This window comes from Eleginops maclovinus, chromosome 19 (genome assembly GCF_036324505.1).
Source record: "Eleginops maclovinus isolate JMC-PN-2008 ecotype Puerto Natales chromosome 19, JC_Emac_rtc_rv5, whole genome shotgun sequence".
Classification (NCBI taxonomy): Eukaryota; Metazoa; Chordata; class Actinopteri; order Perciformes; family Eleginopidae; genus Eleginops; species Eleginops maclovinus.
In genome coordinates, this window is record NC_086367.1 from 11,550,436 (window position 1) to 11,566,906 (window position 16,471).

At 43.2% G+C, this 16,471-nt stretch overlaps 1 protein-coding gene across 1 annotated transcript; it reads right to left on the reverse strand.

Moving 5' to 3' along the window:
- Nucleotides 1-265: 265 nt before the first annotated feature.
- On the reverse strand, nucleotides 266-16,414 carry LOC134881527 (zinc finger protein DPF3-like). The gene is made up of 11 exons (XM_063908929.1): nucleotides 16,346-16,414; nucleotides 9,512-9,672; nucleotides 8,948-9,055; nucleotides 6,396-6,523; nucleotides 6,005-6,100; nucleotides 5,743-5,803; nucleotides 5,323-5,364; nucleotides 4,688-4,831; nucleotides 3,675-3,788; nucleotides 2,790-3,559; nucleotides 266-2,233 (listed from the first exon to the last, which is right to left on the reverse strand). Exons 1-10 carry the CDS (start codon nucleotides 16,375-16,377, stop codon nucleotides 3,399-3,401), a joined length of 1,047 nt encoding a protein of 348 aa, XP_063764999.1. The 5' UTR covers nucleotides 16,378-16,414; the 3' UTR covers nucleotides 266-2,233; nucleotides 2,790-3,398.
- Nucleotides 16,415-16,471: the final 57 nt, after the last annotated feature.

Below are 16,471 nucleotides of genomic sequence, written 5' to 3' on the forward strand. Positions count from 1 at the left end.
AGTCTGTGGCTCATATATTACTTCTAGCGACTTAATTGTGACTTCTCAAGCAGCACCTACCGATCAATAACAGCCCCCTGTGCTGGAGCCTCTTTTAGACGCCTTGTTTGTGCCTCGGCACTCACAAACTTAAGAGCCTTTTTTCCTGCCTGCTCACAGATTCTGAGGGTCACTCCAACCTATCGATCCAGTCTAGGATTCTTCCGTTTATCAGCTGCACTTCCAAAATGACCCCTGGTCTTTCTCAGAAAACCAACACAGAGCGTTATCATTCATTCTTTATTTTTTTAGAACAATAAAAATAGTTTAACAAACAAAGACTTCTTCATTCTCTCCGTTTCGACTCGTATTTACAGCTGAAGATGAAACAAACGCCCAGTCATGTCCATTTCATCTCCTCTTGGCTCCGTTCCCACCCTGATCCTCCCTCTTCACCCCGGCAAGCTTTGACAAGAGAGCACCAGGGCCTATTGCTGTGTCTTTGACGAGGTATACAGGCTATTCAATGATTGGTGACGTGTATTTCCAAGCCGACATCACTGACTTTTGCATTTAGGAGCTTCTCCTTTTGTTCAGAACTGCAACACACTCGGCCTGTTCGTATACGGTAGGTAACATTAAGCAGATTATGATTTATGAACACATGCTTTCACTTTACTGGCATGACTTTGGAAGATAAAAGACACAATGACCCATTTTAACTGTGGAAAAACACCACATAACTGACACGAGAAGAAGACGAGATAATGTCAGATCATTTCTTTGTCCAGCGGACATACACTGTTGTGTGGAGGGTCCCTGAGGGAAGTGGAGAAAGATGGTTTGAATGCACGAGCACTTACGCAAGTCACATCGACACGTAGGATTAATGGTTAGCTTCAAAACTGGAGCGGCTATTAAAACATTGCAGCGATACTGAATAATCACTTGGAAGGACACCGACCTCTTACACAGTGTGTGCAACCTAGGGACCTAAAAGGCTTTTTGATACAGCACTGCAAGCACCTTCTAAATGTCATAAAGCAATTAGGCCCTCTCAAGCACTCAACGGAAATGTCACATAACTTGGATTTAGTTTTCACTCACTATAATTTAGAGTAATGTCTCTCTAGGAACAATATTATATTTAAATTATGAGGAATGATTCTCACTGCTCTCACAATCTGCAGACTGTTGATATCAAACAAAAAGCGGAGAGGTTTTGCATGGTGAGAGTGACACCAGGTGAAGAGAGCAGTCGAGTTGAAGCACGTTATTGAGATTCTTTTCGTATAGCACGACACTGCAGCATCGTGGGAGTTGATCATGATGGGATCTTTGTGTGGCGTTATTGTCCCTCCCTGCCAGCTGAATACAATCATAGAAATCAGGGCAGAGAGGCTGGACAATCAATAGCAGAGGAAATGAAAGATGCCTGAGTAGTTGTGGCTATTGTGCACCTGATCAGGACAGAGGTATCAATACAGTCTGAACAAACCCCAGAAGTCATACTAATCAAACTTTAAAGAGTTCAAAACATAGAAATATTATACGACAGAGAAAAGATGAAAAAAAAAAAAGGAGCAAAATTATTGAGTCAGAATGAGATCGGAGAGGCCTAGGAAATATAGAGCAAGAACAGACAGAGGCAGAAGGATTAAAAACCTTAGCGTCCATGTCAGGCTATTAATACAGTAGTCCAGAGGTTTGCATGTAATAGTGGTGGATTTGAGCACCATGTCTATGGCTGGGGGGGTCAGGGGGTCACTGGTCCAATCAGGTTGGAGGGTCATGGCTGTCAGAGCTGGTTTCCAGTGCAGAGCGGCAGGCTGGCACAGTGATGAGGATAATGACGTCTTAGTGTCACATCGGATCACACGGCAGACACAGAGCGGGAGTGGGCAGGCTGGGCCCTCGAATGCACCCGTTCGGCACAAGCAGTCCAAAGGCCTGGCCTTTAGTGTTCCCGTAGCTCAGTGGAGCTCCAGCACAGTGCAGAAAAAGGGTGAAAGGAAGCTGGATGTACTCACATTTCAAATGTTCAGAAGGATCGATACGTATGGTCAAGGGAGCAGTTGCTTTAATTGAGCCCCATGGCCTGTCGAAGTGCCGGATGTCTGTTCACATGATTCAGTCAGTTATTTTAGTCCCAAATATGAAGGGACACCCGGGCTCATTAGTTTTTCCAGAGTTAAATCCTCTTCTTCACTGGTCACCCCCACCTCTGGGCCACATGCCAATGTGCTGAGTGCTCCTACAGTAGAGAACAAAAAATATGGGTAAGAATCACACTTAATATGTCCGACAAGATTTTACCAACAGCTCTCACCTAGGCACAAAAGGGCTTTGAGCTAAACGCTAAAGGCAGCATGTCAACATGCTCACTATGACAAAGTTAGCACTAAACAATAAGCACAGCTGAAAGGCTGGGTGTTATGCTGCTGAAGGTGATTATAGATCAGCAGGGGTGAACATTATTGCATAGAGCTGAAAGAGCAGAGTCAATCACAGTTCAACATGATAACGACAGGTCAGCAAACTGAAACCTTGACATCATGTCTGAATGGTTACATGAAAACAAATCAACAGCAAGACTGGAAACTACTTTAAAGCAGCTTTAGGCAACAGGATGCTGCGGATCGACAGTTTGTTATTTCTACACCTAGAGCAGATGGCATGATGGGACAGGAGACAACTGACTGATCAACAAATATACAACAATGTATTTAGACATTATTTAATTCACACTAATCAAACACATGCAGAGTTTCCTGTATTTCTAAACAAGATAAAACAAACCTGTTGCTTACCTTTCATATTTCAATGTCCTCTGTATTTGTAAGACTATATTTTAAAGGTTTCTTCATCTGCAAACATTTCCAGAGGCCGGTGGCAGTCTGTTTATTGGTTCCTTCATTTTCATACAAGTTTAATCCAGAGTTAGAGCAGAAGCTGAGACCTTCATAGTCACACTCGACTACTGATTCAAAAAGTAGCTCAAGTACGGGTCTGCAATGACATTCAGTCATTTCCCCAAACGTAATGTAAATGATCTATGCTTTTACATTTTTCAATTGTTCCAATTCTCCAGTGTTTTTGTTTTGTTCATAACATGCTCCTTCTGCTCCAGTGAAGGGGAAAAAAAGAGCCCTCCAAATCTTCAGTTTTGCATGGAGATACTTGTCAAGAAACACTGACAGTCGTTCATAGCCTCGAAAGTTAATATATATTTATATATAAAAAGGTGTTCATAAATTATTCAACAATGTTCAGTAGATAAAATACCACTTGCATTTCTGTCCTGAAATTACCACTTTGTGCTTTCTGCAAACAAAAAAACATTGAAAAAGAAGCAGCAGATTTTTGCCAGAGGTTAATCCTTATAAAAAAGTGTCTCTTCAGATCCTAAAATGTTCTCTCTATCTGTGTCGTTTTGATATTCCATTGCTGTTTGTGGCGGGCTCTTCCAGGTCGTCGTCCTCAAAGCCGTGAAAGGTGGAGGTGTCGCTCTCCGAGGTGGTGCCGAACAGCTCATCTGCTCCTGTAAAAGTCCCGTCTTCCTTCTCTCCTCCGTGGTCAGCTGGCACACAGGACAGCAGAGGAACACAGTCAGTGCACAGGGGACGGATAACAAGCACCATCATGAAGCAAGAGAATCCATTTCCTCCCAGCATAGGTACTCAAAGGGTACTCACTTTTGCATTGGCAGGTGGAGTAGGGAGACCCGGATTTACCCGTTTTCTTGATGGAGCCCTGGCATTTATTACAGTAGTTGTTGGGAATGCTGGTCCCGCTCGGACCTTTTGGACCTACAAGGACAAAATGTTTAGTTTTAGACACAGTACCGTTTACAATGTCAAACTTCTTCACAACAACACTTTTGTTCTGTATGTGTTAGAAAATAAATACTACATCTATTTTACCTTGCTCCGCTCTATATTAACTTTGTGCAAACAACATTTTTCATTTAACAAAGACTTTCAATTAGTGTGTTAATCCCATCAGCCGTTCAATGTTGAACGATTGAATGGATGTTGACATTTTAAATGAGAGCACATGTTGCACAGAGACTTTAGGTCCAAAACATCCTTTATTTAAACCAAAACATTTTTTTTAAAATCAGAAATGTATAAAGATATGAACATTTATGATCTTCTCTTCTAAGTTGAAAGCGAGAGGTCGTCTATATGGATTTTTGACCTGTCATCTACTGGTTTGTTCTTTTTGATTTGTTCATTGTTATGGCGATGTTATACCTTAGTTTGTATAAATGATTTATTTTTGTATGTCTTGTAGGATCTAGAAAATAAAAAGCTAATTTCCCACCCAAACTTTAATATATACTGTAAATATTTCTTTTTTTATACAAAATCTAATCAAAGACTGAGTCAGACTTCAATATGAAAAAGCATTCAGCACCACCTTCTTGCATTACGCAACATATACTGCATCTATATTTCAATACTGACAGTCAGCCCGGCCTTGGAGGGACGCAATCTAATGGGACGGACATACATAAGGTATGTAATGGGGAGTGATAGATAGTTTGATAAAAGCAAGCATTATAATATACAGTGCTACTTTTATTATGCTCTTATTGTGTTTTTAATTGTCATAATTGGCCATTTCAAAATGTTTTCTTCACTTTATCTGCTTACAAATAAAGGATTTACGATTCTGATACATCAGGAGCAGCAGTTTGACTTACGTTTGTGTCTGTCAGTCTGTTGTGCAGCGGGGGATTTAGACGCCACCGAGCTCCTTTCTCCGGCTCTGCCCTCCTCTGCCAGGTGGGAATGGGTGTAGTGGTAGCTTAGTCCCGTACGGTTTCTGTAGCGCTTGTTTGCACACACTGCAACACAGGGCAGATGTTCAGTCACACTACTACAACTGTTTGCATTTCAGCAACTAAAAATAACTCACAGCAACACAGCATTTCGAAATGTAGGTTTAGTATTTGAGAGAAAAGCCTCAATGCGCTGTGGTTATAATGAGACCGTTATAAAAATGTAGTCAAACACCCACAAAGTGTCTGATGAGCTTGAAAGGCCTTATTAAATAACGGGACCAAAAATATCCTCAGGCAGTTTTTCAATATGCCAAAAAAGTAAGTGCAGAGCAGCATGGTAACTACTGCACAAAGGAGTAAAGTAAGCACATTAGGATCTGATTACTGAAGTCAGTCATTAAGCACAGACACCATAATAATCACGTCTCACATCGCAGACCAGACATAATATAAGATGACAAAGGGCCTAAAAGCATAATCACAGCACTGACGATCAACCAATCAACAAACTAACAAAACAAATATCAAGATGAAACTGCTTTCAAAAGAGATACCTGCGGCCGAAGACTTTGAGTTCTGCTTTTGTTTGTATCTGTCTGAAACGGAGAAGACAAAAGGCAGATAGGAGAAAAGAAAACGGTATGAGTATGTGTCAAGTAGTGTCAAAACATCCAATACCCTCTCCCTGGAGTTTCCACATACAACATGCATGTACAGGATTACCTGAGACCAACAGTGACCCTTTCACCTCCATCCGGAGGTTCAAAACGGTTGGTGATTGAGTTACAGTGGGTCGACTTTAAGACACAAGTATTTGTATTTGTGACAAGTAAGATCTTCAATTTATTTTGAAAAAGGATAATAACATGCCCTGTTAGATCAGCAAAGAAACAGATAACTGTACCGTATTGTAGACCACAAATAAAAAGGACACACCAGCAACAGTCATGATTGTATGAATTCCCTCTACTTACTGTCACAGACGTATGGCTTGTCGTCATCCACATCTGCCTTCTTGCGGCCTGAACCCCGACCCTGAGGAAAAACATCCAGTTACTTTCACTATCTGCAATACAATGAATATTCAGAGCGTTCCTAAATAAGATATAAGCGCCACAGGTTTGCATACAGCAGACACTACTTCAGTAACAAAGTGTCTGATGATACAATTCGTCTTAAACAAACAATGTACTGTCAGCTTGAGCCCAGGACACCCGGTGCAATGTGGGTACTTACTCTTCCTTTGCCCCGATGTCTTTTCTTGGGAGTGTCCACCTCGTAGTCTTCATCTTCATTAAAAGCATCTTCTGCTGCGTCGGCCTCCAGGACCCTCTGAGACAGAGCGAGAGAATTGTTGTAGTCCTCAAGATAATTTCCTGACTCACAGGTCGTACAGTGACTTATAGGTGCGTTTTGACATTGTTATATGACAGCTGTTGGGTAACAGAGCGTAATGTGAAAAGAGGTATTATTTCTATAATAATTATCCAATGGGAATTTAAAGTTGAAGCTGTCGGCTAATCAGACTTGCAAGTCAGATGGGAAAACTGGGCAAGTTGCCTTGACAACCAGTTGGGGAGCAACTCTTCACTCTTAGAGCCAGACTTTGAACATGAGTGTATCCCACCTGGATCTCCAGCAGGCTGTCTTCGTCGTTCTTAGAGTTGTTCCTCTTGTCCAGCCCCTCTCCTCGCAGCAGAGCCTCCAGAGTGGTGCTCTGGGCGGGCAGGCTATCCTTGGACATGAGACCGCCTTCTGCACGGAGACAAAAAAAAGGCACATTTGATGACTCATCAAAAAGCTGCGATTGTACTTTCAGGGCATGCAGACTCAGGCCTACTGTATCGCTCTCTTCAGGGGAAAACAAGACTACTACCACCTCACGATTTAATGTCTCCGCAGACCTGTCAAAATACATCCATGTGTTCATCATTGTAACCTATTAGAAATGTGGGTGAATTTGTCACAATAGGCATATGTACTCTAACAAAATCCAACCAGTTCACCCCTGAGTCTAAGTAGACATTTGTGCCAAAATTGAAGAAATTCCCTCAAGGATTTTGTGAGAGATTGCGTTTAGAGATTAGAATGTTTGACGGGCAACCTGAAAATTAATGCCACTCTCCATGGCTGCTGCTGAGGTATAAAGAACCACAGGCATATAATCATAGCACTGAAGAGTGTATATTGCTCAAAGTCCCTTCAACAACTTATTATTATTATGAGAAGAAGCATTAGAGCTACATTCTGTGAAGAGCTTTTTAATCAACACATTTCCATGAGTCTCCCGTCTTCCACTCACACTAGACTTAATAAAAGCATGTGGCAATTTTCTGGAGCCTTTGTTAGCTCTAGTGCCTGTCATCCTTCTGTGCCTCCTCAGGATGTGTCATCACAACTATTTACGGAGCATTATCTTCCTGAAAATCTATTTTTTCATTCTGAAAGAAGATGCATAGTCACTGAGCCCTTAATGATGTGGCACTATGCAGACACTCGGCTGACTTTGTCCTCAGGAATCTCTGAGGTACAATGTAGTTAAGTGGCTTATCGCTCTAACCTGAACACATCATGCAGATATCGCTGCCTACAATAGAGCTGAGGATCCAAACAAACAGTGTAGGAGGCGAGCAGGCCGAGCAGACAAAGCAGAGCAAACAAAAGCTCTGACAGTCGCTAGGATCTGCAGATCTTATTTACACAATCTCTTCTCTACAGACGACTTCATGATCATCCAGTCGTTTTGCGGGTGTTTGAAAAGAGGGCACACTTCAAAGCCCCCTGACGCCAGCTTTCTATCAGCCCTTCATCTCACCACTGGGCCTACTAGAGAGACTTAAGCAGAATATTAAGCATGAAGTGCTGAGGCGACAGAAGACTGCATAGGTAAGAGGCACAACACACTGCTCTTCAGTGGGCGCCTCCACCACGCGGCGGCAGCCCCTCACCATTGTGTCTGCACACGTTGACTTTCAACTCTCCACGACGAGACAAACCCCCACCTTCTCCCCTCCCTCCCAACCCATGGGAGCTGGGGGGCTAAAAATAGAGCCGGCAGCAGCCTGCAGCAGCGAGCTGATTCTGCATGCAGCCCCCGTCTCTAACACAGCATCAGTGAGACAGCCTCAGTGAGACAGCTTCAGTGAGACAGCTTCAGTGAGACAGCCTGCCGAGGCAGCGAGACAGACTCTGGCTGCGGCCACCTCTGGCCAGCTTCACGACGTGCTCTGTATAACAGACGCCAGGTTAAATCTGGGTACGCTGGCAGACAGCGCAGTCCACTGTTGCTGGAGAAGGGAAGGGACAGCATGGTGGTGGTGCGGGGGTCTCAGCCAGCGTAAGCTTGCTGGAAAACAATAGTCTACAGTGGGATGTGTTTGGGAAACAAAGGCTTGGTTCATATGCCATTTTGGTTTCTCTTCTCGGTCTTTCTTCTGACTATCGCAACTTCCCAACAACATTTTCCACAAGGCAAAACAGAAAAAAAATCGTTGAGATTTCTGTCAATACACAGAGGACTTCTGTGTATTGACAGAAACTACTAGAAAGACGCTATGTTTCTGTGTCAGATTCTCTCCTTTGTCCTGTTGATTCCTATGGGTAGTGCAACATCCCAGTGGGTTCGCAAGCTTTAAAGGCACAGAATGGGCCAGTTACTTGAGATCAGTGGCTAGAAAAACACTTGCAGGGAGAGACGAAAGACTTTGTTCGAGTAAAAAGGGACAAAACCAATCAGCTAGGGAGGTGTCAAGGAGAAAATACGATCAGGAGGAGAGGGTAGATGTGTTGAGTGAGTGGTTTCAAATGGCAGCCAGAGATGGCCAAACTTCATTCCATAACATTTATTAAATAGTGTCTGCAGTGGCCGAACTCCGTCTGGCTGTTCCCAGCAGTGGGAAATCTAATTACATGTTCTAACTCTCACAAAACAAGTTTAGCAGCCGGGGCGAACACAGCCACATTTCATCCCCTGAAAAATGACAGCAGCCTCTTCTGCTCAGCGCTGAGACAGAGTGATATGCTTTTAGCCAGATTACTCCAGATCATCACCAGTAATCACATGAGCTAAAGGAGGTGGGCGGGAGTCAGGGAAGGCAGGCAACCAAGCGGGAGGAGAGACTACAGGGAGCAGGAAGCGACGGGCAGGTGGGTTGTGGAGGAGGGGCTGCAGGATCTTACCGATCTTCAGACCGTAGATGCCCAGGCCGGGGTCCGTGGCGTTGTGCAGCCGTCTCTTCTTCCTCCAGCACCGGGCGGGGTATGTGTACATCTGCCCGGCTGCCACCCCTGTATAAAAACAGTCCAGTGAAACACATTGATAATAAAAATCCTTTCTGTTATGTTAGAACACCTGATTATACTTTACAGATGTGAATTTCTGAGATTAAAACACTCAACATTATTAACTGTAAAATTCTTATATGATTCATGAATGTGTTTTTGTATCATTTTTGGACTGAATATATTTTAGGTTTGAAAGTGTCACCATGGGATGTGTTAAAATTGTGAAGGGTATTTCTCACTACACTCTAAAAGTGTTTTAACTAAATGATTGACTGATTAAGGAAAAACAGATTAACAATAAAGAGCATAATGTTATGCAACCTTAGTTAATAGCTTTAGATAATGTAGACGCAGAGAGCAATTCTGCAAGCTTAATGGACTAAAACTCTTAAACAGTATCTGTGAGCGAGCGTGCGTGCGTGTGTGTGTGTATGTGTGTGTATGTGTGTGTTTACCCACCGGGGCTGCGGTGGTGTCGTTCCATCCAGATGTAGCAGTTGTTCTGGGCCACGCCGGTTTGCGAGTCCAGGAATGGCAGGCGGACGCTGCGTTCAGCGCACAGGCGAGCATTGTAGCTGCGGCACTGCTCGATGGCGTCCTTGTAGAACTGGTCGCCCAACCTGTGGAGGGAAACGTTATCAGCAGAGGTCAGTGACACTGCACCATGTGGCAGCTGCTTTGAAGATTGCCTTAATGTGATCACAGTAGCAGAACCACTGATATGGAGATGGGATTTATGATCATGTATGAATGCCTTGATAATAGCTTGTTGTCTCTCTGGCTGGGGATTATTAAATCAGTGAGCTGAGGCAGCTACAAGATTTGTATTCCTCAGAAACTCTTCGCAGCCATAATAATGCTGTTAAAGTCTGCTCAAACATCTAATCATCGCTGTGCATTGTGAGTCTCAAACTGACAGCTGAGCTCCCCTCTCCTCTTCCAGCTTGCCATCGGGAAGAATTTGAGGAAAGGGGAAAACAATGCAACCCAGTTACAACACAGATCCGGCTCCTGAGGTTAAACACATTACCTCTGAGGGCTCTTTGTCTAATCTGATTTTAGATTTGAGCTACAGCAGTTGACTGAGTTACATTATTACAACAGCACTGAATCCAGGCTCTGATATGGAGTAAGTCCTCCGATGTGCAAGCGGCTAAGACTCTCACACTTTAGTTCCACTTTTTATAGCGCCACTGAGATTTTGGCAGTCCCTCAGGGTTTCAATGTTAATATTCAGAGTGAAATGGGGGAGGATATTTCACATTCAAGCCCTCAATCGCTGCCACACGCCTGGTATGGTAATTAGCCTACTTAATTAATCTCAGCAGAGTGCCTAGCACAAGGGCAGGGTCTAATTTGACTATATCAAAGATGGGGGTAAATGCTTCGACTCTGAAATCACGGGGAGGTACTTTGTATGTGATTTCCACAGTCTGCTGTTATATCAAAGGGGCAACAGGGCACATTAGAGCTACTGGTTCTCCTTGTATGAACATCTCCGCTTGAGCATAATGAAGTTCCTCCACGTGTTCTCAATTACAACACTAGGAAGACGGCCATTTTGGAAAGAAACTAATGAGCTGCGGGCGCCGAGTCGAGCCTGGAATCGTAAACTCGAGGTGGAGGAGGTGGGTGCCTGATTTGTCAGCGTCTTCCAGATCCTGCTCTCCGTCTCTGACCCTAACCCCTGATGAGACAACATCCAGCAGATGAACAGCCGCGTTAGGAATGCTGTCCCGCACAAAAGCTCACTGCTTCGCGGCTCAGACAAAGCCACAGTGTGTGAGGTTTCTGGGAAAGGGAGGACTTCGTGTCAGTGTAACTGAGAAGAGTAAACAGTCCCAGGTACAGAGCGAGGGCAGGGATCGGTGGAGAGGTGTGAGAAAGAGAAAAAAACAGATGACGGAAAGAGGAAAAAAAAACACAACAGGGTTCGAGAAGGGGAAATGTTGAGAAAGGGAGGTTAAATGAGACAACAGATGATGACCAATAACTTATGGACTCTTCCTTCCTCGTGTAACAATCACAATGCGGCTGTTCTATACCTAATGATCATATCACTATTGTCTTGTAAAGATGTTACACTGTATTTCTTAGTGCATGCAAAACACTACTTCTGAGATGAACCAGCATTTTCTCACCCTTTAAGATAGAGGAATTTTTACGAGGGGAATCACACAGGGATATACTCAAAACAGATTGGCCACAAAGCTGAAAATACAAGATCAGAGGTTTGACACCTTCAGCAGTAGCTTGCTCAAGGATTTCTTTTAAAGATAAGTATTTGGCCCATAAAAAATAATAACAAACAGCTGTGTAATAACACATGAACAAATCTCAGACTCGTACCACGTGTGCTGTCGTTTCGAACAGTAACTTAAACTGACCTGTTTTACTGAAAGACCTGGCTGTTAAAGGGGCCCGATTATCCTCATTTTCAGGTTTCATAATCGTATTTAGTGCCCCTACTGTGACATGTTTACATGCTCTAAAGTTTGAAAAATACTGTATTTTTGTCAGGCTCTGTTGTGATTGGTCAACAGCTTAGACTAACAATAAATCATGGCGTTTCAGATAGGTGGGGGACAGAAACTCCCTATGGCATGAACTTTGGGATTTAAATGCACAAAAACCTATATAACACTCTAAAGAAGAGGAAAACAACAAAAAGCACAACAGGGCCCCTTTAATGCTCCCCGAAGTCAGCTGCGAGTGCATGCTTCATAAGTACACTCGCTGTGGAGTGTCAACAAACTCCAGAGATTACTTGAGTTAAACAAACCAAGACGGGATGCTAAATGTGAAACGTGCAGGGGGGTTCGAAGGGGACTGGTGAGGGAGAACACATAATAAGTGGTGGAAATGTTGTGGTGGGTGCTGCAGCGACACGCTCTCCATCAGGGCCCCGCTGCCCCAAGCAGCAGGTGCACTGACTTGGGTGAGACATCTTTCTCACACTTGTAATGAGTGACGAGACCCACACCTCCAATGACAAAGGGGGGGGATTGTGACACACACACACACACACACACACACACACACACACACACACACACACACACACACACACACACACACACACACACACACACACACACACACACACACACACACACACACACACACACACACACACACACACACACACACACACACACACACACACACCTTGTCCAATGTTGTCTTTTTTTAGGCTTTTATTTTTTACTGTCCTGTGACATTTAGGGCACTAAAATGGCTTATGAATACATCACTAAACAAGTAGTAAAATGTGTAAAATAACATTGGCAACCTGACAATAACAACGATTATAAACCAACTCTTACTAAGAAGAGAATACTTAAAAAAGGCACACAGCTACATCAGTAGGCTAAACTGTCAGTTGTAAACATCATGGTTTACAGAACAGCTTCCTGGTTTACTTTGACCTCCTGTACTCACCACAGATGTGGGCATAGCGTTTCCTGTACAATGAAAGATTATAGCCAATAAGTGAACTCACTTTCATTTTCAACTTTAAATTAAGTGGTTTAGATCAGTGGTTCTCAATGTTTTTGGCCCCTCAGAAAAGGCGACAGATTTTCTTTTACTCATCATTATGAAGTTAATGTTTATTGTACAATGTAATGGCTTTAGAATAATGATACCATTAACATTTAAATCGGTCTCCTATAAGGCCTCGATTAACAATGCATTTCTGTCTTCCTCCAGGCTGTAAGCTCCCTATCACAATATAAGCCGAGACATATACACTGCATCCCTGCCTACCAGAGATCATCTCGCTAAGAGGTAACGTAAGACAGAGGAGGCAGAAAGACAGAAGATAAAAACATATGTTTTTTTCTTCTACTATGCCAGACAAGTAACAAAACCTGCTTACTTAAATACTTCCAGGTGTTTTACTGCCTTTATCATAGCACTGAAATCTGGGTTTATGTTCTCTGGGTTCCTTCTGATTTTGGACAGTAGCTGCTAGCGGTAGACATGTTTCTTACAATATATGAACAGTGGATCAATCTTCTTGCTCGTGTGAAGGTCAACAGACAGAAAATGTCTCAGTTGTGAAACATGGTTCTATCTAACATCTACTTGTAAACTGTCATTCCAGGTTGCATATTTTAAATTCAAAAGGGAAAAGCAAAAGATTCAAGGAAATTAGACATATAATTAGAAGACCATTATGCAGCATAGATATACAGTATGTCTGCTTTGCTACCCCATAACTGTATACTTTAACTGGCAGAGGAGACTAGACCCCGCGTGGTAAGCCACTGTTTAAGATAATCTGCTATCTTGTGTACAAACAACAAAGACTGATTGCTTGGCAGATCATTACTAACACGGTTGGACATTTTTGTTTTGGTTTCCTTTGTTTCCAAGATCTTAGTAATTAGCTTTGAGAATCCAGTTACCCCAAAACTGACAGAAATGACACAACAAATATAAGTCTGAAATGAACCATAATTATCCTTTAAAGTCCAGCACTGCCACTGCCTAAAAGTAGAAATAATTGTGTGGAATCCAACTGAACTAGGGCGCATGCATTTCAGGGCTTAAGAAGGTGCCTCAGAGGTATGTGCTACACATCCTCAATATCTTCCAGTCGAGTAGAGAAGGTGAGTGTGTGTGTGTGAGAGCGAGGAACAAAAGCAAATGTTGTGGCCAGTGGGGCCTCCGCTATCAGCTTGTTCCTGTCAACGGTTCGCTGTGTCACACGGCTGCGTCCGTAATGTGAGCATGTGTCAACACTCATTTTGCATATCTGACGACAAAGTTTTGCAGGCAGAGCAGTTGCAGAGGAAAAGCAATCATGACAGTCATGACAAAAAACTGCAGTGTCAACGTCAAAATGGATCTGAATGACATTAAAAATAAATGAGACCAGAAACCTGATCTAAAAACACAACTTCAGTGCCTTTTTGTTCGGCGGGTTTGGTTCTTAAATGTGCAGGTGCACTGCTCCTTCACAGGAAGCTAGTTCTACCACATAACAAGTGAGGGGGAGGAGGAGGAGGAGGAGGAGGAAGAGGAGGAGGAGGGCCAACAGAGTGACTGCATCCTGACAACAACCGCTGATTACACCAATCAGAACAACACAGTCTGGGTGAAGGCAGGAGTAAAACCAGACCATACACCTCCACACTGCAGTACCAATAAACAGCAGGCCTGACTCACTCAAAGTCTACTCAACTCCAATGAAGGGAAGGATCTCACAGAGGTAATGTCAGCAGAGCTGTGGCTGGAAGATGTGCCCAACTCCAGCTGTGGCTAAAAAATTAATGAGCAGCTTTATGAGCTTCTTTATTAATCAAATATTCCAGACTCCATTTTAATCAGCAGATTCTGGAGATTACTGTCCTCCCCTGCTCACAGGAGGGACAGACCTCACACAGGCGTGCTCAGGCTTGCACGGCGCAGCTTCATCCTCCTCATCTTTCTACAAAGTCAACCCAGCATTTCATTTCCCTAAAGTGAATCATCTTAATACAAAAAAAGGGTCAAACTGGTCCACAGGAGCGACATCCAATTAGTGTCAAGTGTGACTAATTATAATCTGACAAACGTGTGAAATGAAGTCAGAAACCCGAGACAGAAGCTAATTATAGCACATTGAAACACTTCATTAAGCACAGTTTATAGCAAGGAGACATTCCACATCAGAATGCTAAAGCGTCTCCGAGATGAAACAGCAGCTTGACAGAAAAAGATGCACATGGAAGCTTGTTGTTGGGACACAAGAGAGGGAAATAGTCTAACAAGGTAATAATGGAAATGTACCTTCCAATAATATCCCTGCTGTTATGAAGAGAGATATAAATATGTGTGAAGAGAGAATTAAAAAGGAGCTACAAGGACATATTATTCATTTAAAATGAACATTAAGCACTTTATCTGAGCTTTACTGAGCTGTTCAGGTGCCAGAAAAGGGAGGAAGTAAAACTCGAGCCAAGCACTGAATGTAAAGTGGATTCAACTTGCAAAACAAAACACTAGTATTATTTTCTTTCCCTATGAAGGTCAGAGGTAGTCTTGGTAAAGGTCTGTTGACAGGATCCATGGCCTCTGTATTTAGACCCATTTAATAATTAAAAGCTAGCTAGTCACAAAAAGAAATGTCCTCAGCAGAAAATGTCCAACGGAAATTTTGAAGTGGACCATCAGGTATCGCAAAATATATAATGCATTCTTGCCCTAGGTGTAATAACAATGTCACAGCAACAATGGCAACAGTGTGGTCCACTGCTCCTGCTTACAGTCCACGGAGGTGCCAGGGTACCTCTATGGAGGAGCAGATGCTTCTCCTGCTTGTGCCCAACACTTCCTCTCTGTCGGAGCATCTCTCTGACAGATGGGCCCAGGATCCTGGACCAGGCTAATCTCCAGCACTCCTCCACTTAAAGGCACAGTGGAGCTCTACCTCCACAGTCCCGAAGAGCCGTGATGCTGATAACATCAATACATGCTGAACGCTTTGTCACGTCAACAGGGCTGAATGTGCGTGTCAACAAATGCTAAAATACTACTTTGAAAAATGACAAAAAGCAAGAGACTAATTGTGTCTAATGTACAGTAATATGTTAGCCAATGGAATTGAGGAAACAATACAGAAGAACAAAGGGAAAAATGGGAGAAAAAAGGTGGAGCATTTCTCTGAAGTTGGGGGATAAATACGACCATAGCAAAGGCTATATGGACACAAAGTGACCCGCTTTTTCTAACGGCCAACTGAAATTGCTGTCACTTTTGTCCATTTCGCCAGCAAGCATGCAAATACAAAATGCCTCCTCCCTTGCTTTACCGGGTCCTGACCACGTCTGCGCTCCGAGGAGCCAAAGTTGACATGTCGAGAATTCACACCAAGTATAAACGACTTTCGGAATGTCAGACGATGTTCCCCTGCTATGCCCAACCGAGCACGAAGAAAATCGGCTTTTAATTATTCGGTGCAGCGCAAAGACACGTTGTCGACAGTTTTTAAATAAATGTATTGCCCACGAAAGACGACACTCTTTTGTGTTGAATGCAGAGCCGTACGGTGAAAAAGCTCTTCTAGAGCACACAAAATGTCAGGCAGTCTAACGCACATGTTTGAGACTAAATGTTAAAACCTGGTGTAATAAAAGAACTATACGAGGCTACTTTGCAATGCAAGAAGTACACAGAAATGGATTTGGACAGCCTAATCCGTCATATGCACACGGCTGGAAAACACATGCACGAACAAACTCTTCGATTATACAAGTTGGCAACAAAGTAATAAGTCACAATTTCCTAAATGTCTAAATTACTTACGCTTTTAGTGGATTCTGAATGACAGCCGCCATTTTGCTACAATGTAACGCAATATCGGCGTCTTGCAGTTCTGAGGGAAACCTACAGGAACGGACCAATCAGAGCACGGGGTGAAATCGTGGACCA